A 23,685-nucleotide genomic window follows, 5' to 3' on the forward strand; every position below is an offset into this window, starting at 1 on the left:
GTGAAAGGTCACGGGAGAGCTGTCAATCACTGGCGGTGGGCCGGCAGCATCGCTCGCGACTGGTCAGCTGCAACCTTGCTCGGCCCGCTTCTGCAACGCTGCTGGTGAACGTGACGAGTTCCATAAAGGGTTAACGGTTGAAGGGAGACAAAAGCAACCCCCCAAAAATGCAGACGTTGCAATCTGGAGCTATTTTTTTAAATATGAGAGGCTGGGACTCAAAGCATCCCCATGGAGAGAATTAAAGCGTCAGTGGCTGCCTAGAGACTTCAAGCACTGAAAAAAAAGTCCAAATGCTTTGGAGTAAAATCTCCAGATGAAATAGTTACCCAGCATAGAATCAAGCCTTTTCCCCACCATGCCCATGATGGTGTACCTGTCCATATGAATGCCATTTGCTTCCATGCTTTGGCAATTCAATTGCTGGTCTAGAATACTTAACTATCATGAATATCTACCCTATGAAGCTCAAATTCACAACCTTAAGATGATTAACCTGAGATAATGCCCATTTTGCTACCATACGAGAGTTGGAGCCCTTGGGCCCTTTCAAACTGCCATGTATGATGGGGTTTGCACAGTTAGCGACCCAGGTACTCAGCAATTGTTAAAGGAGAGGTGAACACAATTTAAAATGTGCACGACACATTTGCTCATAGTGAGTGAAGCAAGAGCATGAACAGTGGCTTCCGGGGCACTTCAATCATTCAAATGCTGGAATATCCAAAAGGATGGAACCAAGAAAATGGCAAATCTGCGAAGCAGAAATCTGAGAGGGAATATTTTTCTTTTAAAAAAAAAGTGAAAACCATAACCTGGGAAATAATTTAAATATGATAGAGAATGTAAAATGTACAACTTAGAAGAGAAATAGTTGAGGTAGCTGAAGAATATTTGTTTTAAGAAATCTATGGCTTGCTTGGCTTCGCAGACGAAGATTAATGGAGGGGTAATGTCCACGTCAGCTGCAGGCTCGTTTGTGGCTGACAAGTCCGATGCGGGACAGGCAGACACGGTTGCAGCGGTTGCAGGGGAAAATTGGTTGGTTGGGGTTGGGTGTTGGGTTTTTCCTCCTTTGTCTTTTGTCAGTGAGGTGGGCTCTGCGGTCTTCCTCAAAGGAGGTTGGTGCCCGCCGAACTGTGAGGCGCTAAGATGCACAATTTGAGGCGATATCAGCCCACTGGCAGTGGTCAATGTGGCAGGCACCGAGATTCCTTTAGGCAGTCATTGTACCTCTTCTTTGATGCACCTGTCTCGGTGGCCAGTGGAGAGCTCGCCATATAACACGGTCTTGGGAAGGCGATGGTCCTCCATTCTGGAGACGTGACTTACCCAGCGCAGTTGGATCTTCAGCAGCGTGGATTCGATGCTGTCGGCCTCTGCCATCTCGAGTACTTCGATGTTGGTGATGAAGTTGTTCCAATGAATGTTGAGGATGGAGCATTTTTTAAATAACCAGAAATAGACTTTATTCTCAATAAATTATTTACAAAAGGAAAACCATTCAAAGACTTAGTTTTGCATCCATGCATTTCCATCACTGTATATTGTTGCATTTCTATTTGCACTATTATCCCCACTCTGTCATCTTGTCCCCACCCCCCTCCCCATCCTCTGTTGTTTGAGGGGCTTCCCCTCAGTCACAGCCCAGTAATGGGAGGACTCTAGACTGTTGTCCCTCCCCACAGCACCCTCACTTTGGCTACACTAAGCCTCAGTGGGGCCCTCAGCACATACTCCTGCAGCCTGGGATGTGCCAGTTGGCAGCAATCCCTCACCGACATTTTCCTGTGCTGAAAGATCAATCAACATGTTTCGTGTTGACCAAAGCGCATCTTTCACCACGTTGAGGGTCTCCCAGCAGTTCTGGATGTTTGGATTTATGTGCACCCCTGGGAACAGCCTGTAAATCAGAGCCCTGTCATGCTGCTGCTAGGAATGAACGGTGCAAGGACCGCTGCATCCTTCTCCACAAACTCTTAATGAATCTACATTCTGTAAAGAGGTGGGTGACCACAATACTAAAGCTCAAGTTAAATAAACAAGGAAATAGCCAACCAGAAATATTGCATCTCCCAATCAATGCCTCAATCATTCAAGTAAAACATAGGAATTATAAACAAAATTTGCTTGGACACATATGGTGTTAATTGCAGACTCAATTCCAATTTAAACTGTCTTTGGAGGCTAAATGACATTTAATTTCAAAGGAACTAGGATATTGTGAAGAAAGAAGGGAGAGGCAATGTTAATAAAAAGTTTGTACATAGTAATACTTATTCATTATTCTCTCAACTCGGAAATTAAGTCACTTTTTCAAGTAATTGCCAGACATTTTCTAGCCACAGCTAAGGCCAATCTCAATGAGACTAACTTGAGTATTCAACAATGGCATGTGGAAATGAGATTTTGTATTCCATTGGAAAAGATAACATATATTTATGTAACAATTACTCTTTTTTGTTAAAACTTGGAGCCCATATATGGATTGTATGCGTTTCAATTATTGATTTTTTTCTCTCCCACACACTGATGGTGTTGTCCCAAACCATGGCAAATAATTGAAGGGTGTTATGCTATTTGATGACCTCTTTTTCTTTCTTCTGGGGTGGTTTGGGGGGGGGGTTGGGCGGATTATATGGGATAAAATATCATGTATTGGTTTGTATTTTTATTGTCTGATGATTAATAAATAACATTTTTAAAAAAGAAATTAAGTCACTACAGGCCAAGCTAGGGGAGCATGCCAATGCGTTTTGAGAATTAGACCACAAAATCTAGAAGAGTGAAGGCCATTCAGACCATGAATAAAACTGGAGTAAATGGAGATCAGCTATTAAATGAAGACTTGACAAATGGACTCATCAGAAACCTGATGGCCTCAATGGCCTCCAATGTGCCCTTAAAATTCTACAACTTCAATTAGCCCACTTTTGATGCTTTGGTGCATTTGTATTGAGGATTACATCGATAGGCAAAAGATCAGAGTGGACCAGCTAGTAGCAGAGTGCCTCAGTTCCAGTAAAATGGGTTCAAGCCTAACTACCAATGTTGTCCGTGTGGAATTTCCATGTTCTCCTTGTGACCATACAACTTTTTGGATCCTCAAGTTTCTTCCAACATCCCAAAACATGCACATTGAATAATTTACAGCAGTCACTGAACCACTCAAACCATATAAATAAATGGTAGGATCTAGGCTGGAAGAATAAATTGGCAGGAGCATGCAAAAGGCAACAGGACGAAGGAATGGATGAGGAATTGAAATGGGTGGCCACTGGTGCATCTACACTATTGCGGCAGACTGACCTGAGGTGGTCAACAAAACCATCTCTCAGTCTGCACCCAGGCTCTCCAATGTATGTGGTACCTCTCTCAGACATTAACATGCCAGAGCCTGATATCTAGCCAATCAAAAAGAAAACCCTTTTTGTTTACATCAAACCTCATCATTCTTGCAACACTATTTCTGAACAAAAGTTAGGGAGGGAAGATTGACTGGATTTATTGGTCTTAATGTTCATCCTTTGAAAAATTATCTTTAATTCCTTGTGTATTTACAATATCTAGTACATATAGTACAGTTGACAAAAAAAATTAAAAGTAGTGTTCCCCCACCCCAAAACTGACTTTATTACAAAACTCCAGAAACCATTGGGTGTTCAATTTATGCCATCCACCAACATCAAAGAAATTGCAACACAAAGCAAAGGCAAAATACTACATACTGGAAATTAGGAAGGAAATTTTAAAAATATATTGCAGTACTCCGCAAATCGAAGAGGCATCTTAAGAGAATGTTAATGTTTCAAAACAAAGCCTTTCATTACAATCTCAACATTTTTAAAAAAAATGTTATTTCTGTCAGCCACTATTAGTTTCTAAATTAGGATTTCTGAAATTTATAGTCTCCAAAGAGTTACAATTAGACAATGGATTAAAATAATCATCAGTTTCAAATTAAAGTGGCTCATGTTAGAAAGTTATTGCTTCAACATGGGAGTAAAGCTTTCTGGATTTAGATCTCTTATTTGATCAGTCTTCCATTGTAAAGTTTCCAGGTGAAGGTGTCAAACAGGGCCTCAATACCTACATCTCTCCCTACAACCCCATGATGGCAGTGAACCTAACCCTAAACCATTCTCAAAATCATTGTTGCTCCAACACCATTTTGTTTTTAAAACAAGGCAAATATATACACTTGACTGTGTAACCAATAAACACACCTATAGTAGCAATAAATTCTCATTAATGAAAGACAAACTCAAAAAGGCAGAGTCGCCATTAATATACGGTGGTCAGTTTAATTTTTAGGTCAATGAACAAACCCTTTCTACTTCAAGCAGAATATGTAGTAATGAAACAGGTTTGCCTTGACCTCAAGATTAGGAACAGTAAAAACAATGCTGAAGAAACTCAACAGGTCAAACAGTGCACTTGCTGTAGCAAAATAAAGATACGTAACCAACATTCCAGGCTTGAGCCTTTCATCAAGACGCCTGATCAAAATGGAAGAGGTGGGGGAGGGGTAGAGGGAGGTGGTGTGGGTACAAGTGTGGCCTTTCCTGCTGCCACAAGGGAAGATTATGAACAGTTGATAGAAGCCAGCTTGAGAATTTTTCTTTCCACTTCCTCATGGGACTTGGAGAGAGGAAATTGGTGCGGGGCGAATCAGAACACCGATTAACTTTTCAATGCATCATTCCTGTTACAAATAACACACGAAAACAGAATAAACTAATCATTGATGAACAATGATTCAAGTGTTCTGGCTTGTATAGTGAACTAGACATTAGCTGACCATACAGGAGTCAGAGCCACATCTGACTGATGGGGTTGAAACTCGTCTGGAAGCTGTGTGCCTCTGGATGCGTAAAGTTCAGACTCTGTAAAGTTAGTCCTAATGCCGGCATGTAAAATGCCCCAGTTTGGCATGAATGAACAGCTCAGAAGAAATTGCAGGATAGCTGATACGTGGAAAAACTTGTTTGAGCTGGGTGTAACGTCTTAACTTATATGCTTGATTTTCTTTAAAAGAACACTACTTTTAAATTTGCATGCAAGTTTATCTACAGGGTTTTTTGCACACTGAGACTTTGGAAATATTTATTTGAAACAAAACCCATTAATTTGCATTTAAAAACAATAGAAGTACAAATTGGTTGAGCCGGGAAGGAGGAAAACTAGTTAAAAAATGGGCAGTAAATAAATTGAGTAACCTCTTTATTCAAGAGTGGGTGAGTAAAGAGCTCTCTACAAGGGCTTATCAAAATGAACCAGGGTTGTATTTGAGAGGAATCTGAATAGACATGGGGCATGGGTGGTGATAAGAAGAACATATCAACAGTTAAGCACGAAAATCTTCAAACACCATGAAGTAAAAACGATGCTGGAGAAACAGTAGGGCAAACAGTATTCCTTATCTTGCAAAGTACACTTTTGACCTGCTGAGTTTCTCCACCATTGTGTTTTTACTTAACACATCAATAAGAGAGAATGAAGGTGAATGGAAGGAAGGCCATGTGTAGAGATGAAAAATAACAAATCGTATACAACATGAACCCACCCCCTCCCCCCCACAGAGTCACTAAGTGTTAAAGCAATCAAGATCAAGAAAGAAAATTAATTTCACTTTTTCTTTAAGCCTGAATACCAAATCAGCAAAAATAGTCTTCATTTCAATGTGACCAGGTTTCAAAGAAATGGAGTTAATTATGCATCAAAATTGTAGGATACCTTTCATAGCAAATGAGGTGATACTTTTTTATTTTTTTCCATATTTTATTCCTTACTTTATGAAAAGTCCTTCAAGAGAATCCACTTCTTTTCAGGCCACGAAGACTGCAATCATAATCCACCTCGATGCCATTTACAGTTTCCACAATAGTTTCACAGTTTCGACTCCATCCATCAATATTTGATTATCAAGATATAACAAAGTACTCCATACAAAAACAGGAAAAAAGGCAGCATCTATAAAGTGGTTACACAAAACAATGATACTTTGTATTCTATGGGATCTTTTGTATCTGCTCTTGGAGCCAGATGAAGGAAGGAACCTCAATTTAACATCTTAACCAAGAGGTATTACCTCTGACAACTGTGAAACTCCTGCAGTACCACAAAACATTGCAAGCCTAGAGTCTTTAAAATGGGACTTGCATTTCTCGGATTCAGGAGAGGGAGCTAAACTCTGATCCACAGCTAAAGTAAGCTGGTAAAGATTCTAATGCATCAAGACAGTGGACAGTCAAAGGTGAGAAGTGCATGCTAATATGAATAGCCAAAAGTACAACCTGCAAGGCCAATTAAAAAAATAGTTAATCCAAGAAGTATTTGAGTTACAATGTTGAATATTTACTATCTATCCATTGCATTGCCTGTGCTTATTTAACTCTACACATCTTTAGGCTACAGATTTTAACATGGGTCAATTACGCAGTGTCAATGACACCAGTGTGGGTGTATCACTGAAGCCGAAGACCCTGTTCCTGTTCATCAACTCCCTCCTATTCTTCACACCATATTGGCCTGGTCCTTGGCTGTGGATAACATTCATGTGCCGATTTCTTGAGAGGATGGCAACCATGTTGCTCAGCTTGGAGCGAATAGTGGAATAATGCAACTGTCGCTCTCTGCTCAGCTTCTGAAAGTAGCTCTTCAGGGAAGAGTCAGCACACTGGAGGGCCACACAGGGATATCTGGAAGCTTGGTGGTCTGGCTGACTGTCAGTCCCAGTGGTACCAGATGAAGAACTAGAATTACTGATGCCTTCGGTGGTGGAAGCAGGAGGCAGATTGGTCAATTCAGGTGGCTCTCTGTTACTCACCAATGAGGAGGATGCTGATGCTGGAGAACTTGTTATTGGAGCCCGCTGAGTGATTCCAGTACCAAAAGTCTTCTGTGTTGCATACAATGTTGAGAAGAATGATGTTTGGGTTTCCAACTCCTTTGTTATAGTGCAGGTTTGCGTGGAAGCTCCTTGTACTCCAGTCTCTGGTGGCCACTCCAGCTCAGTCTGTGTAGACACGCTCTTCACTACTGGGCTGTTCTCAGCCAGGGTTGCTGCGTGGTGGTCTACGGAACCAGAGCTCTGCAAGCGCAGTCTTTTCTCAGCTGGTTTGCGCTTGTTTGGAGAATACGCCATGATTCGTTGCCTTAAAGCATTAGTTGTCATGGAGTCTTTGGGCAACAAGCTTTTCATCGTGAACCCACAATGGTCTGTGTGCTTGGGTGGTATTGGCTCTGACTGGGCATACAGTATCCTGAACTCTTCATCATAAAACTTGGATAACAGTCCTGACAGTACAGTCAAGTTGCTGCGGTTTAGTTTACCGTCAGCCCAAGTGAAGCTGCAGAAGGAATGGAAACACAAAGAGAGGGGTTAGTGAAATAGGTGGGGAAAGCTTTTTTTAATATAAAAATAAAAAAGGACAGATTTTTGACATCACATTGTATTTGTTTTACTGCTTCAAGAAATGCTCATAATAACACAATTGAGATCACCCATATCGTTTTCTTCCCTCAATCTCAATTCCACGCCCCCCTCACCAAAGTTAGAGGCTGTAGGTTTCTATGAGATGAGCTGGGCAAAGTGGCGACTCTGTCTGCCTTACGTTAGACAAAAGTTAAAGAATTTCATGCATGTTACATATTGAATGTAGTATTAAGTGGCAACAATGATACTTTAAAGATGTTTGCTGAAGTTCACTGGCAACCAGTGTCCAATGCACTGCACTTTAGAGCAGGATCCAAGGCTCTTTTAAATTTAAACCTACAGCACAGTAACAGGCCTTTTCTGTTCATGAGCCTGTGCCACCAAATTGACCAAAACGCCATCCCAAGGTATGTTTTGAACATACCTGGAAACCAGCATTCCCAGAGGAAACCCACGCAGATGAAGGGAGAATGCACAAACTCCTTAGAGAGCGCCAGATTCAAACCCTGGCACTGTAATAGCATTACACTAACAGCTTCATTAACTGTGCCGCGGTTAGCATTTCCTCCAGGGAAAACCACAAAAAACAGCTGTCGTTCTCAATATTACCATCAGATGATACCTATAAATACCATGCATTATTGCTAAAAAGTAAAATATTTCAATAAAGAACTTATAAAAGAAACAGTGCTGAGGATGAGGAAAAGAACATTTACTTCACTCATGCCTTATTGCAAGGTAAGGGGTGGGGGAAATCACTGCATTATTTATCTTCCTCACAACTTCAGTGCAAGAAGAAAAAGTTTAATGGATACCCACTTTTAGGGGTATAAAAGGAATCCAGCAAAGTGGAATTCAAAGTACACCAACTGCTGATTTTTCATCTCAAATTACAAATAGCTTTCCATTTTACCTGTAAGAGCCTGTCGCTACTTTTTCACAATCAATTAACATGAATTTCTCATGGACTTTGCCAATAACTTTGGCTCCTGTTCTTGTGTAATATGTGCATCCCTTTAACGTGCGCACTCTCATCTTCTGAAAAGAAAGAATGGATGAACATGAAATAAAGAGAATTTGAGCAGACCAAGGTCGCACATTTGTACGAGTAAGTTTTAATTTGGAAGGGGAATTGTCTGATGTGGTGTAAAGGGGGAAGATACAAACCAAAGCAACAGGCACCAATGTTGATCTTGAATGCCTATGTTTGTGGCTTGGAAAAGAGCCGGGGGGGGGGGGGGGGGGGTGGAATCCCAATTCCCTCTCAAACACGATCTCAAAGGGACAAAAATTTAAATACAGTAAAATTCCCATTATCCAAATTCAAGCCACCAGTAAAAAAAGCATGGAAAATAAAAAGGTTAAAAACACAAAAGTTTAAAATTGGTTTCTCTCCCCCCCCACCCCCCCCCCCCCATCATAGAGCACACAATCTCAAGCAACTGGAAAATTCACTTATCCAGCACCTCCAAATCCCCATAGGAGCCAGATATCAGTGGTTTTACTGCAGACGTGATGCCTTAAAAAGATGGTGGAAGGGGCTTCAGTATTTGGAGTAAGAAAAAAGTTGAATTAACTAGAAAGAACAACAGGCCCAAAAGCTTCCAGCTTCTGTGTCATTCCACGGAAATCAGAAACTTGTACTACCTTAGCATTCATTTAGTTATTGCAATGTTGCCAGGTAACAAATTGTCAGCATCTCCACATAACTCATCATCAACAACAGATGCAACAAGAGATTTTAATGTTTTTCTAGTAGGCAGAGATGGATAAGGTTGTCTGGGAGGGGGAAAACATTGCCTAAGAATTTATTTTTCAGTCCATAATATACAAAATGACTAAGAATAGTTGTATTTTGATAATAAGAATAACATCTATTCCACATATATTTACTGTTGAACATCATATAAAAATGCAGAAAAGTACCTTTGTCCCATGGAGTCTGATAACTAATCTTAGCCTGAACCATCTTAGCCCCTCAGCCATTTGCCATCAACTTCTCCCCAACCCCTCACCTAGTACTGAGGCAATTTACAATAGTCAATTACCAACTGCATTCTTTTTAGCGTTACGGAGGAAATTGGTGCGCCCAGTGGAAATCCGCACAGACACTGGGATAACATGCAAATTCTCCAGGACAGAGATTCAGATCTTTCATAAATAAATCCAATGCCAAAATTACAGTAATAATTCATGACTATAATTAAATGTCATCACCAGCCTTCCCATGAAGAGTGCCAGTGGGGAATGAAAAGATCTTTCTTCATCCTCTCGTCACACCTTCAACCCTACACCTGGGCCAGATATACCCCACCGTTTGGAATTGATACACAATGACTCCATTACACCGTAAATGTTTAGTTCCTCCACTTCTGGGGTGAGACGGTGAGTCTGAAAGTACCAAAAAGTTAGAAAAGCAGAGAACATTCTATACGTTGATGATTCAGCAAGGCTAAGCCGATTGTCAAATCTGGCATTGTTGTTTTCTTCATAAAGACGGTAAAAGACCATTAACCATTGGGTAAGGGACAGAATCTGGTATAACCAATCCTAAGAAACACATGCTTACATGGAAAAATCTGTTGGAATGTTCTGGAAAACTGAAAGTTTGTCTGTATGAACATGAAACTTGTAAAGATCCCTTGTGGCCAGAATAGCTGCAAGACAACAGGTCCCGATGGTGTACCTGGCAGAAAATCTGCACCAACCATCTGGCAGGAGTGTACACGGACATTTTCAGCCTCTCATTGTGGCAGTGAGATGTTCCCACCAGCTTCAAAAGGGCATCAGTCACACTGATACCCAAGAGGAGTAGCATGGGCTGCCTCAATGACTACCGCCCAGTAGCACTAACTTCTATTGTGATTAAATGTTTCGAGAGGCTGGTCAAGGCCAGAATTAACTATTACACAAGGAAAGATCTGGACCCATTGCAATTTGCCTGTTGTTACAATCGCTCCACAGCAGATGCAATATCACTAGCTCTTCACTCAGCTTTGGATCACCTCGAACAGCAGTTCATACATACAGCTGCTCTTCATAGGCTACAGCTCGGCCTTCAGTACCATTCTTCCCTTATTGCTGGTCAAGAAGCTACAAACTCTAGGCCTCTGTACCCCACTCTGCAACTGGATCTTTGATTTTCTCTTTGGAAGACCAGTCAGTACGAATTGGAAACAAAATCTCCTCCTCACTGATCATCAACACAGGTGCACCCCAAGGATATAGAGCCCACTGATCTACTTGTTATACATCCATGACTGTGGCCAGGCATAATTCCAATGCCATCTACAAGTATGCCAATGACACCACAGTTGTCGGAAGAATCACAAACGGCAGAGAGTAAGTGTACAGGAAGGAGATAGATCAGCTCGTTGAATGGTGTTACGTCAACAACCTTGCACTCAAAGTCAGCAAAACCAAAGCGATGATTGTGGACTTCAGGAGGAAGTCAGGGGAATATGACCCAGTCCCCATCGAGGGCTCAGTAGTGGAGAGGGTCAAGTACTTCAAATTCCTGGGTGTCAACATCTCCAAGGATCTGTCCCGAAGCCTGCACATTGATGCAATCACAAAGAAGGCTCACAAGCGACTATACTTCGTGAGGTGTCTTTGGCAGTTCAGTTTGTTACCAAAGACTGTCGTAACCTTCTATAGGTGTACCGTGGAGAGCATTCTGGCTGTTGCATCACTGCCTGGTATGGAGGGACCAACTGTCAGGACAATAAACTCCAGAGGGTTGTTAACTCAGCCTGCAGCATCACAGGCACCAGATTTTACTTTAGTGAGAACATCTACATGATGCGATGTCTTAAAAAAAAAGCCTCTAAATAGCTACAGGAGCCTAATGATGAGCACTCAGTAGCACAAGGTCAGCTTCTTCCCCACTGCCATCAGATTCCTGAATAATCAATGAAGCAAAGACACTGCCTCACTTTTCAAGCAGTATTATTAATTAATTTTTTATAGTAATGTCATTAGATGGTTATAATATGCATATTTGCACTATAATGCTGCCACAAAACACCAAATTTCATGACTGATTCTGATTCTGTGAGTTTTCACGTTTGCAAAGCAACAATAAAGTACTTGGAGGTTGCATTTTTGCTCATTTGTCAAGTATTCACAGATCCACTTTAACAGGAGCATTATGGCAACAGTGCATCAATCTTTTTTTTTTTAATTCTTTTTTTAATTTTTTTTAAAAATTCTATTTTTTTTTAAACACATTGTAGCTACTCATAATGGCAACACCTCCCAGAGCCTGCAACTCAGAAGAATGGACGAAGCTGCAGAAGGCAAATACAGCCCAGACTATCATGCCAACGTTCCTCCTCTTCGTGGCCTCCATCTACAACTCCCACTGCCAACAAAAGCCATCCAACAGATTGAATGACCCATCACATTTTTTCCCCTCCTCCCATTGAGGAGGGCTCGAATGTTACAATCACACACTTAATGATGGTTTCATTCCTGCAGCTGTCAGGCTCTCGAACAAACCCCAATGGTGCCATCGTGTGACCCTTGCTTTGAACCAACTGATCTTCCTCCCCCACGTCAAGCTTTTACTCTACAATTGTGGCTTTGTACTCCTATTTCATACAGCTGCATGCAAGAGTTGACCTGGTAAGACTGAATGCTGAAAATCCCCTCTCACTATATCAGACATAATGGGTACAAAGAAACTTAAACTAAATTCTCACACAGAGAAGAACAGGGCAGCAGGTGAATGAGAACCCGCTCATCAGCGGGTTACAATTAACGCATCATCCTGACCTGGACTTACAATCACTGTCTTGGCTTCAAGCCTGGATCCTCTGCCCAACAGCTCAACAGGAATGATTTCACCAGAAGAGCAGAGGTCCAAGGCAGTGGCTCACTGTCTACTTCATGTAGGCGACAAAAATAATAAATGCTGGCTCCTGTCAATACTATCTAACAGCACCTAATAGCTTGAATAAGCCTGAGATTGTCTGATCTCGGAGGCTAAGCAGGTACAGGACTGGTCAGTACTTGGAGAGGAGACCTCCTAGGAACACCAGGTGCTGTAGATTTCCATGAGGGGCACTGGGCAATGTGGCGACCCTCTGTCTGCCTTATGGTAGACAAAAATTAAGGAATTTCATGCATGTTACATTTTAACTGTAGCATGCTTGACAGTAATGGAACCTTTACATTTATCTACCACCCTGAGGAATTAAATACATGAAACAAAACAAAAAAAAAATTAGATGCACGTACCCTCTCCTCATCCACCCAGACACCAGCGTCACAACACATTTGCTGAAACTGTGGGAGGCCAGACTGGTCAAGAAGGATATAGACAGGGATTCTTCTCCTTCTGCAGGCTTCATGGAGGTCCTGGAGAATGTCGATATCTGTGAACAAGTCCATTACCAGCGCAATGACCTACGAAGTTTAAAAAAAAAGGGAGTTAAAGAAATTTGCAATTGGCTATACTTTGAAGGGAGATTTTTTTTAAATTGTGATTATCTCAGTTTCTATAATAATAGAGCTCAACATCTCAAGCAGTATCTAATGAGAGAGAGACACAGCTAATGCTTCAGATCAATTATGCTTCATCAGAACTCTGTTTTTCTCTCTGAAGACGCTGCCTGACGTACAGTATGTTTTTTTTTATTTCCAGCTGCTATGTTTTTTTGCTTTCAAATTACCACTCAATCGTTATGGGCAGGTGAGGGTTTATCTACAAATACACTGCATGCCATTATCAGGATGAAGGGTTCCAGCCAGAAACATTGACAGTTCATTTCCTGCCACTGATGCTGCTTGAACCGTTGACATTTTCCTGTAGATTGTGTGCTGCTCCACATTCCAGCATCTGCAGTTGCTCTGGTCTCTAAGGGCTCTGTTCCCTGTGACTGTTCATTTGCATTCTTTACTGCTCTACTGTCACAAGGCTTTGGCTGGAAACTGCTAAATTGCCCTGTACATTTCAGTTTTATATCTCTCTATCTATCCAGCTCAGATTTGACCTTGGAAAATGTATTGTTTCTTGTAAACATTCCAATAAGAAGGCCAAGTTTTCTCAAAAGATAGGTAACCTTATCATCATATCTGCTGGAGTTTACAAAAAGAATTGTGGTCATGAAAGTAATATGTTAACAATTATAGCTTCAGGAGATTAAAAACGACTTTTTCATGAAATCTCCAAGAAAATCTGGTGCTGTCTGCAAGGAGTTTGTACGTTCTTCATGAGTCTGCTTGGGTGCTACAGTTTCTTCCCACGACTCTAAATAGAGTAGTGGGGGGTGGGGTTTAATTTTATTAAATCATACAATACAGGAACAGGCCATTTCGACCCATGAGTCTGTACTGCCCAATTTACACCCATTAACCTACATCCCCAATACTTTTTGAACAGTGGGAGGACCCCCAGAGAAAACTCATGCAGACATGGGGAGAACGTACAAACTCCTTAAAGATAGCATGGGATTCAAACCCTGGTCCCGATCGCTGGCACTGTAATTGTTGGTTAATTGGGCAACAGGGGTTCATGGGCTGTTACTGTGTTGTCTGTCTAAATTTTTTTAAATTACATTTGAAACACCACTCACAGCTACCATTCTCAGAGGGCCCCATGATCTCCTCCCCCCCCCCACCTTATTTTAAGTAAAAGTTTTCTTTTCACTTCACGTAACAATTTTAAAAAAAATGTTATCAACAGGAGAGAAGTATGGAACAAACCAAAAGTTGACTCCTTTGCAGGGAAGGGGGCCATAACTGAAAATAGGTTGAGAATGGATGCTTTACAGGACAAACAAATTCAAAGGGAAACAAGAATGTCAGATAAAGGACAATGAACTGATGTACAATTATTTACTTTCTAAAACAAAGCAATAAGTTAAAAAACCTGGCTTCAAAAAATCCATCAAGTGGAGGGCATGGTGATAGATCATACAAGTTTCAGAATATATTGGAAATAATCAGGGAACCAAATTAATATCTACTGCTACTTTTAGAGAATTATATTCTATATTTGGAGCTTATTTGTTAATATATTTTATGGATGTGCACGGTTTGACCCTGTAAAAACACTATTGCACATATTTCAGAATTATCCTCCATTTCCTAAGAGCAGCTGTTATGTTCATATACATTTAACCCTGGTTCTGAAATGGAGGATTGAAGGCAGAAATCCAGTCCCAAGGACTGGCAATGATGAAACTTTGTTCTTATTATGTTGTCTACTACATGGGGACAAACCATCACCCTGTAATTCAATACTCACAGATCAAATACAATTTTCACACACACAGTTGTGTGTGCACAGTTTATTTTTCTTGCCCTTGTTGGTGAATCACACATTATGCCAGCCTGATTTTCCCATTAACCATATTCAACCATTTAGTAAACTGACTGAAGCTTGCTTTAAAAAAAAATCAACACTAGATCGATACAGAGAGGACCTGGAGACACCCATTGGTTCAAAAACAGCTTCTTCCCCTCTGCCAATCAGATTTCTGAATGGACAGTGAACCACCAACACTACCTCACTTTTCTCTTCCTTTGCATCAATTTATTATTTTTTTTTTTAAAATGTAATTTATAGCAAATTTTTTACCTGTAATGCTGTCGCAAAATAACAAATTTCTTGACACACGTTCAGGGAAATAAAATCAGATTCTGTGACCACAGATGCTGGAATCTGGAGGGAAAACAATTTGCTGGAGGAACTCCACAAATTGAGCAGCAGTGGGAGAAAAAGAATGGTCATTGTTTCGGGCCAGAGCAATGCATCAATCGATATTCTGCAAGAAGGGGGAACTCGGTCAGGCAGCAACCATGGAGAGAAATGAACAGTCAACACCAGATTAGGGGCCTTTTTTGAGGCTGGGGAAAAAAAAGATACCAAATATAATAGGGGAGTGAGGAAGTGTTCAAGAGGCGATAGGATACTGGAGTAAAGAAGTAAGTGAGAGGAGTAGATGTTGTTCAACATTAGACTAAAATTATAGTTTCTGGTGTATTCACTTGGAAATACTCTGACCTTAGAGATAAAAATTTTTCTGGATTACAATATCACTAATGGGCCGCCAATTCAAAAATCCAGACTGACGCTCCATATCATTACTGAGGGAATACTACACTACTGGAGTTGGCCTCATTAAGACTAGATAACAAGGTGAGGCTTTGATTTATTTCTTGTGGATAAAAGAGATCCTATATAGCATCAATAGTTACCTCTCAATTTGACATTCCCAAAAAGAGAAATTATCACTTGTGTGTTGCATGTGGAACGAAGAAACAGAAGTAGGCCATTTAGATCAAGGATGATCTTTAAATACAGCTCTATCTTCTCACACCTACACAATCCTTGGATTCCTTTAGCATCTAAAGAAATGCATTAATCTTTGTATTTAATATACAAAGTGACAACTCTTTTGGGTAGAGAATTACAGAAGATTCAATTTTGAGTTGAAGTCAATAAAATGTCAACATCTTGAAATGATCCGAAAAGAACAATTAAAGGGCAAGGTTCCAATTTAACCTTAAGAATCACCAATAATGTTTGAAAAATATTTTTCCAAAATGTTTTATAAACTAGGGCAAGTCAAAAACGTGAATCCTCAGCAATTTTATATTTGCCACATAGATAAGTTACATCAGAATAAAAACAAGATAATTTAACTTTAGACACCTGTACTCCATGGACCACTTTAAATTGCAAACAGTGTCATATTAATCAGATTACAAATTACTAAAAGGCAGTTTCAATCTCATCAGAGAATGAAAGATTCAAATCCTGTTCCCAGTCTCTCTTGATCGTAACTAACGAGGCCATTCTTAAATCAACCAAAATGTTACAAGAGACAATGAACCTTTATGAGAAAGTTGTAAATCAAGAATATTTGTCTTGGGAATTTGTGTGAAAGTCAATGAGATTGAACAAAATGTCTAAATTGTAAATATCTAAAAAAAAAATAAGTATTTGGCAAGTTCAATTTTACCACCAATTGTTTAAAAGAAACAAAATTGAATAAAAAGTTCTTTAAAACATTTAATACCCAATCTATGCCAGTCATTAAAGACAGTATCTTGCAAAAAAGGTATAATCGCGCTGGCAAGAGAAATCCAAAACATCTTCTAAATTGTGCCCATATTCTCAAACTATGTTTAAATATCAGATTATCAGTGAACTTGTATAAAGAGGAAGATAAAAAGGACCCTAAAATTGCCAACAAAGAAGTATGAAGGGCAGTCAACCAAATGATCAAAAATGTAACAAAAGAATTAAACAATGACACTAATTCCTGATAAGGGTACCAACTCCAAAAAATTGACAATTCCTCCCTCCCCTCCATTGACGTGGCTTAACCTTCTGGTTTCTCCACCAGATCATCTTCCAACTCCAGTTGTCTCTGGTCTCTCACCGACTCTTCCCTTCCTGGATCTCTGAATCTCCTTCATAGAAATCCATAAGACCACAAGATAGGCCATTCAGTCCATCATATCCATAAATACCTCAACTACACTTCCTTTTGTCAGAATCTCATTCCATTTGCCTGTTAAACAGATTCTGAATGATCTGCTGAAGATTCCACCATTTTGTTATTTAGATAATGTGCCCAAAATCTTGAACCATATCATATAGATTGGAAGCAGTTTGCTCCAGCAATGGTCACAGTAGCACACACTAGCTAAAGCCCCCCCAATCTTAAATGACCCTATTACCCCTATATTCTCCTTTATCTGCCACACCCTCAATGCATACTTCTAATCAACCCAATATTTTGCATCGAGTTAATATGTTTGCTGAAAGGCAGATGAAATTCTAATGCACCACAACATCTGGCCTGCACTTATCCAACCTAATGACTGCAACTTCAAAAGGCTTAAATGGATTTGTTTAACAGCACACACAAGAGACTGCAGATGGTGGAATCTGAAACAATTAAAAAAAAAACACACACACACACATATTGGCAAGAAGAACCCAACGAGTCTGATGCTGCACAACTCACGAGTTCACCCAGCAGATAGTTTTCTTTTGTTAAACTGGGCCTTTCATCCTTTCAATTTCTGAAGCCAACCAGAAATGCTGACTGTTTCTCTTTCAGACTGTCCTGATAAGGACTTCCAGCACTTTTTTTCTTTTCCCCTTTATAAATCTGACCTGACTCCAGCAAAATCCTAGTAATGCTTTTAAGCATTCGGTTAGAACTTCCTTAAGAATAAACCCATGCATTTTTCCCACTAGGGAACTCTAGATAACTTCATAGCTCCCCATTTCCCTTACCTTAATAGGACTGCCTAAAGAAATCTCTTGGTGCCTGCCACATTCACCACCGCCAGTGGGCTGATATCGCCTCAAACCGTGCATCTTGGCGCCTCACAGTTCGGCGGGCAGCAACCTCCTTTGAAGAAGACCGCAGAGCCCACCTCACTGACAAAAGACAAAGGAGGAAAAACCCAACACCCAACCAACCAATTTTCCCCTGCAACCGCGTCTGCCTGTCCCGCATCGGACTTGTCAGCCACAAACGAGCCTGCAGCTGACGTGGACATTTACCCCTCCATAAATCTTCGTCTGCGAAGCCAAGCCAAAGAAAGAAAGAATGCTTTTGTTACCTTCTAATCTCAGGAAGGCATGCTGCAGCCAAAAGAATTTTGGAAGATTAGAACCATCTCCAAAGTCACCATCTTTAAAGCTCGAGGTTGCACATCATCACCTCCTCGGATTTAATCACCTTTAAATTTCATTATTTTCTTAAATCACTACTTTTTAAAAACACTAACAGCAGCTTCTCATTCTCTCCAGACTCAAGTTCTTTCCCACTTCAATGAGTTTTTGTGTGTTCTACCTCAAAAACGGGCACAAAATAGAACGTCCCCCTTGACCCAATTAAACCAATGATGAGCTGGTGCCATTTGCCTGAGATCAGCCCACGTCCCTGTACATACCACTTTAAGTAATCCATATGCCATAGGTGCTCTGTGATTGGCAAGGGATTGTGTGAGAGGGCAGGGAAGGTCGAGAACCAATTACTACTAAAATATTTTGCTTGAGAAAAATTGTCATTGGCCCATTTCCTTTGGGGTTTAAAAAAAATTGCACTTAAAGAGTCAATTAGGTACGATTAAAACAGTGGCTTTCAAACCTTTTCCTTTCCACTCACTTACCACCTTAAGCCATTCCTTACTAATCACAGAGCACCTACGGCATAGGGTGGCATGTGAGCAGAAAGAAACCCACTGCGACTGCTTCCTATCCACGGACCTGTCGAAATATCTTTTAAACAAGGTAATTGCACCCAATCTCTCGCACTGTTGGTTCTACATAGAAAAAAAGGTGTCAAGGTTCCCATTAAACAATTGTTATGCCCTCAACCTCAGACCATGCCCGACGGTCAGGGCACTGTAGACAAGGATCACGGTCTGGTGTCCTCCTATTACCGGACATTAAGGTGCTGAGACGGAGGGGGGGTAGCCCCTCAACCAACAGGAGGGGGGGGGGGGGAGAAGGGGAGAGGGGAGAGGGGAGAGGGGGAGAGGGGAGAGGGGGAGAGAAGCGACAAGGTGCCACAGTGGTGGTAACAGTGTCAATAGAAAAAATGTATGGATATGAAGTCATGGTGGAAAGAGTCAGTTGTTAATCATTTATTGCAAATAAAGTCGCAATATTTCCCCACACAGGTCAATGGCGAATAGAACGAGATACCTCTTTGAAAAGTTTTGGATCTCCCCTACAAAGCTGTTTGAAGTGACTAGATCCCGGGACGGTACCTTCTCTGCTTTCCTGATGAGGTTCCTGATGGCCTCCTTGCAGCTATAGATGAGCTCCCCGTAGCTGGGCTGGAAGTGCACATCAACCTGGGTCGCTCCTCGGTACCAGTTGTCCGGGAGATCGGGCCAACCCAAGTCCAGATCGGGGACCTCGATGTCCGAGGCATCGGGGAAGTAGGTGCCGGAGGAGTGTTCCAGCGAGACGCCCAGAGACTGGTCGAGGGACTCGCTGCTGGGCTCGGGGGGTCGGACGGTGGACCGCAGGATGTCGGCGATCTCGTCAGTGGACAAGAAGGCCGGCACCTTCTCCCGCTGCAGGAAGGCGAGGTAGGCGTCCCGGCCGCCGGCTACCAGCTCCTCCAGCGCCAGGCGCTGGCTCTCGCTGTAGAAGTCCTGCACGCCCACCGCCTCCTCTTCGCGTCTGGCCATCCAGCGGGAGACCGGCGGCAGGTCGTCCAGGCACTGCGAGTTGTCCATGGCGTGGAGCGACCGCTCCTCCAGGTGACTCCTTCCTAGTGACCCCTTCCCCCACCTCACCTCCTCCAGGTGACTCCTACACACCACCCCTTCCCCCACCTCACCAGGTGACTCCTACCCTTCCCCCACCTCACCAGGTGACTCCTACCCTCCCCCCACCTCACCTCCTGCAGGTGACTCCTACCCTCCCTCACCTCCTACCACCCTCACCTCCTACCCTCCCCTCACCTCCTACCCTCCCCCCACCTCCCCTCCCCCACCTCCCCTCCTCCAGGTGACTCCTCCCCCACCTCCCCTCCTCCAGGTGACTCCTCCCCCTCCCCTCAGTCCTTTCAAGTGACTCCTTCTCTTTGCTCTCTGCTCCTGTGTGACACCTTCCCCCTATCCTCGCGGCCTCAAGCCTCTCTCCTCTCCCACCAGCACTCCTCGCCTTGCTTCCCTTCTGAGAACTATGTTTAACAGTCGAAAATTCCTCTGTGGGCATTAGCCACGCCCCGACACTCCCCTCCCTCCAATCAAAGCTAAGGACACACAAAAAAAAACCCGGTTCCGCGCTCTGATTGGCTACAACTCCTGCAATCCAGCTCCCTGTCTGAACAGCCACCTCGGGATTGGCTCCCGATTTAAATTCATCCAAAAACAGCTCGAAGGTCCAGAGGTCTGAAGTGAAGGCAATAATTCTTCAGCGCAGGCAGGCAGACGAGTAATGAAGTGCGTCAATGCAGGGGTATTTATCTTTAAACATGAATCCTGAGCACGGCAGACTTGCATTTACCTAGCGCCTTTTCCAGGATGTCCAAGGTGCAAACCACCGACGCTCATTAAGTTCATTATCCTTTCACTGCCAGACGGTGCATACCCATGCACAAGACACGGCACATAGTAAAAACACAACGCTGGAGAAACTCAGCAGGTCATGCAGTGTACTTTATATAGCAAGGATAAAGGATACAAAACCGGGCCTTGAACCATTACATCTGGATGTAATCACAAACACACATGGAGATGTGCAATGATGCAGCCAAACAGCACGCTCTCAATTGTGCACCTATAAAATGTGCTCATGAAACGCAGAGGAAAAGATTTGCAAACGGTACTATAGACAAACATTGATCAGGTCACTGAGAATAACTCCCTCAGCTCTTGCATTGGCACTCGAAACTGGGAAAGGGCATTTGGCCCCCTGTGTCTGCAACACAATTCAACGACATGAGGGTTCTTTTATCTTTATCTCAGCACCAAGGTCCTTCACCTTCTCCCTGTCCCTTCAATCTCTTTGAAAAAAAAACTGATTCAACTGAGCCTTCACATCCATTCCAGCTAGAAAATTCCCAAGATTAACGTTCTCAAGATTATTGTGAACGGCCAAGCTTGTGATCTTTGGTTCGAGAACACTCCAGTCTTGGGAAAACATCATCCCTGTAAAGCTGCTCTGTGAGGTGATTTACTTCACTTCCCCAGATTTAAGGCTTCAACTATGCAGAATTCAGAGTTTTGTGTTTAATCATCAGGAGTGGCACCCACAGGCCAAAATTAATCCCATGATTTATGACAAAATTTGATTTTCAATTCAACGTAAGAGAACAATGTATTTGAATAATGGATCAATCACAGGCTGCTCTTGACCATGTGATTGGAACCTTCAAGAATGCACAAAACTTCAGTTTGTAGGTGCAAGCATTAAGTGAATGCAGGCAAGGAACGGTAAGTTTGCTCTTCTTGCAGGAGTCACAAGTAATCCATGACTGGCATCAAATGTACAGCCAGCTATAGGGTTCCACCACCTTCTGGAGCAGAGAATTCCAGAGAATCTCTGCCTTCTAAGAAATCTCCATGCACCTCACTTTTGCCCCTTTCATTGAATGATTTGCATACAGAAATATGTTTGATCTAATAGAAAATGATCCCTTTGCTCCTCAGCTCCAGGCAACATTGGCAAGGTTGTACTTCACTATTTTGTTCATCCCTCATCAGCTGCTACATTTCATAGAAGTGGTTTGCACTATTAATTGGCTTGTTGCATCACTTCAGAACATATGGGATGCATAATCTAATCTTTCACATGTGAGTAATTAATGAGCATTGCTACTGTTGTTACAGGGCATGTGGAAGGAAGGCAATCCCTCCTTACTTTGTAGCTACTTCCCCTTGCTTCTGCCACTCTCAGTGGAGAAAACAACATCTACTCTGCCAAACCCCCTCGGGCCTTCTATGTTCCATTTGAGAACCCTCCAAACATATGGAATTATCATCGACTTCTCCAATTTCCGTTAGCTCCACATCTATCCCAATATCTCTTCTTCATTGTCTCTCTTTCCACTCTTTCTCCTTTCCCCCAGCTCTGCAGTCACAGAGCCACAATCAATTCTCACCTTTCTTCTCTCCTCTCCTCCTGTCCATGTCCAATTAACACCTTCAGTCTTTTGGTCTGTGCTCCTCCCCCCGCCTTTTCTTTCTCTCTCCCCAGCCATTTAATTCAGGCACCTGCCTATTCTTTACTCATAGTTTGAAGGCCCAAAAAGTCAGTTATATATCTTTACCACCTATGGACACCTCATCATCTGTTGAGTTCCTCCAGCATTTCTGTATGACAGTCTGCAGGTCTTTGTGTTTCACTTAACTGCTCCTCAGCTGGGGGGGATTTCTGCGCTTGTTCAGAGGAAATCAATGAATTTTTTTTTTTAAACCCAACAAAAAAACCTACTGAAATAAAAACTGAAGCTTCTGGAAACACTCAGCAGATCAGGCAGCATCTGTGAAGCAGGAAAAGGGGAAAGCATTTCTGTTCAAAGACCCTGACCTCCTGAGTGTTTCTAGTATTTGCTGTTCATATTTAAAATGATGGCTAGATTCAGTGCTTTGTTCTGGATGTGGAGACACATTTAAGCCAGATGTTAAGAAACTAGATGGATTTTTACAGCAATATGATGGTCAACATTATTGTCACTGCTTTAATTACATTGGAGAACAAAGATTTTGCTTTCTGAACAATTTTTGATATATTTGGTGGATTTTGGGCTGCTGATCATAAAAACCACCTTAAAGTTTTCCTATCACATACCCTTTTTCAGATATAACCTATTTTTGTGCTTTCCTGTCATATTTTTAGTCTACTTCAAGCAAAACCATGAAATCCAAAATGTATTTTCAATGACATTTACATTTACAAAATATATTTTCTGCATTCGCACTTGGACGTCTTCCCTGCGGATCTTGGTGCAGTCAGTGATGCACATGGTGAAAGGTTTCACCTGGACATTGCAACCATGGAAAAGTGGCATCAAGGCAACTGGAATCCATCAATGCTGGCCGACAATGGATGGACCCTGACACAAGAGGCATCAGATGCTGAGTCCAAATTAAAATCATTTTTAGGTCAGTTGTACAACCACAGTGTGTCAGCATCATTATGCAATTAAACATGCAAAATTCAATACAATTTAATGTTTCTCCAACTTACTACGTGATTCAGCAAATCTGAGAGTATCTTTGTGTTCAGTTTGAAGTCGTCTATCATAATCCTCAATTTTTTTTCAGGAAGCAAATCATTTGAAAAAAATTGTTGTCCAATGTTATTTAATGAATTGCATTTGGATTCCTCAGCTCCTGGTAGGTTTTGAATTCACGTCTCTGGATCTTTCATCCAAATTTTTGTTTCATTAGCCCAGTAGTTGCACCAGTATGTTAAGAATCCTACTGTGTTGGTAGAGAGTTATAAACATGTATTGCACAAGATGTTTAAACTCACCCAGACCAGGTGTGGATTATGCATTTGCAATAAAAAAGGAATAGAATTAAAGTGTATGCCATTTACAACAATTTTTAAAAATCGTGAGCATAAATTGAAAGATACAAAAATATAAGTAAGTCAAGCACAACTATATATTATATATAGACACATGTATATTTAATACAGCTTTTGTTTTTCAAGATGAATTTTAGACAGTTTAATACACTATACAATATTAATACAGTCAGTAAAAAGTTTAGATCTTATCCCAATGCATAATGTAGCAAATACA

The 23,685-nt window shown here is 41.6% G+C and overlaps 1 protein-coding gene across 1 annotated transcript; it reads right to left on the reverse strand.

The window, feature by feature from the left end:
- Positions 1-5,582: 5,582 nt before the first annotated feature.
- LOC138737449 (protein FAM83D-B-like) lies at positions 5,583-19,745 on the reverse strand. Its single transcript, XM_069888168.1, has 4 exons — positions 19,187-19,745; positions 12,680-12,847; positions 8,352-8,476; positions 5,583-7,352 (listed from the first exon to the last, which is right to left on the reverse strand). Exons 1-4 carry the CDS (start codon positions 19,661-19,663, stop codon positions 6,431-6,433), a joined length of 1,692 nt encoding a protein of 563 aa, XP_069744269.1. The 5' UTR covers positions 19,664-19,745; the 3' UTR covers positions 5,583-6,430.
- Between the last annotated feature and the right edge of the window lie 3,940 nt (positions 19,746-23,685).

Source organism: Narcine bancroftii, chromosome 6, assembly GCF_036971445.1.
Source record: "Narcine bancroftii isolate sNarBan1 chromosome 6, sNarBan1.hap1, whole genome shotgun sequence".
Lineage (NCBI taxonomy): Eukaryota > Metazoa > Chordata > Chondrichthyes > Torpediniformes > Narcinidae > Narcine > Narcine bancroftii.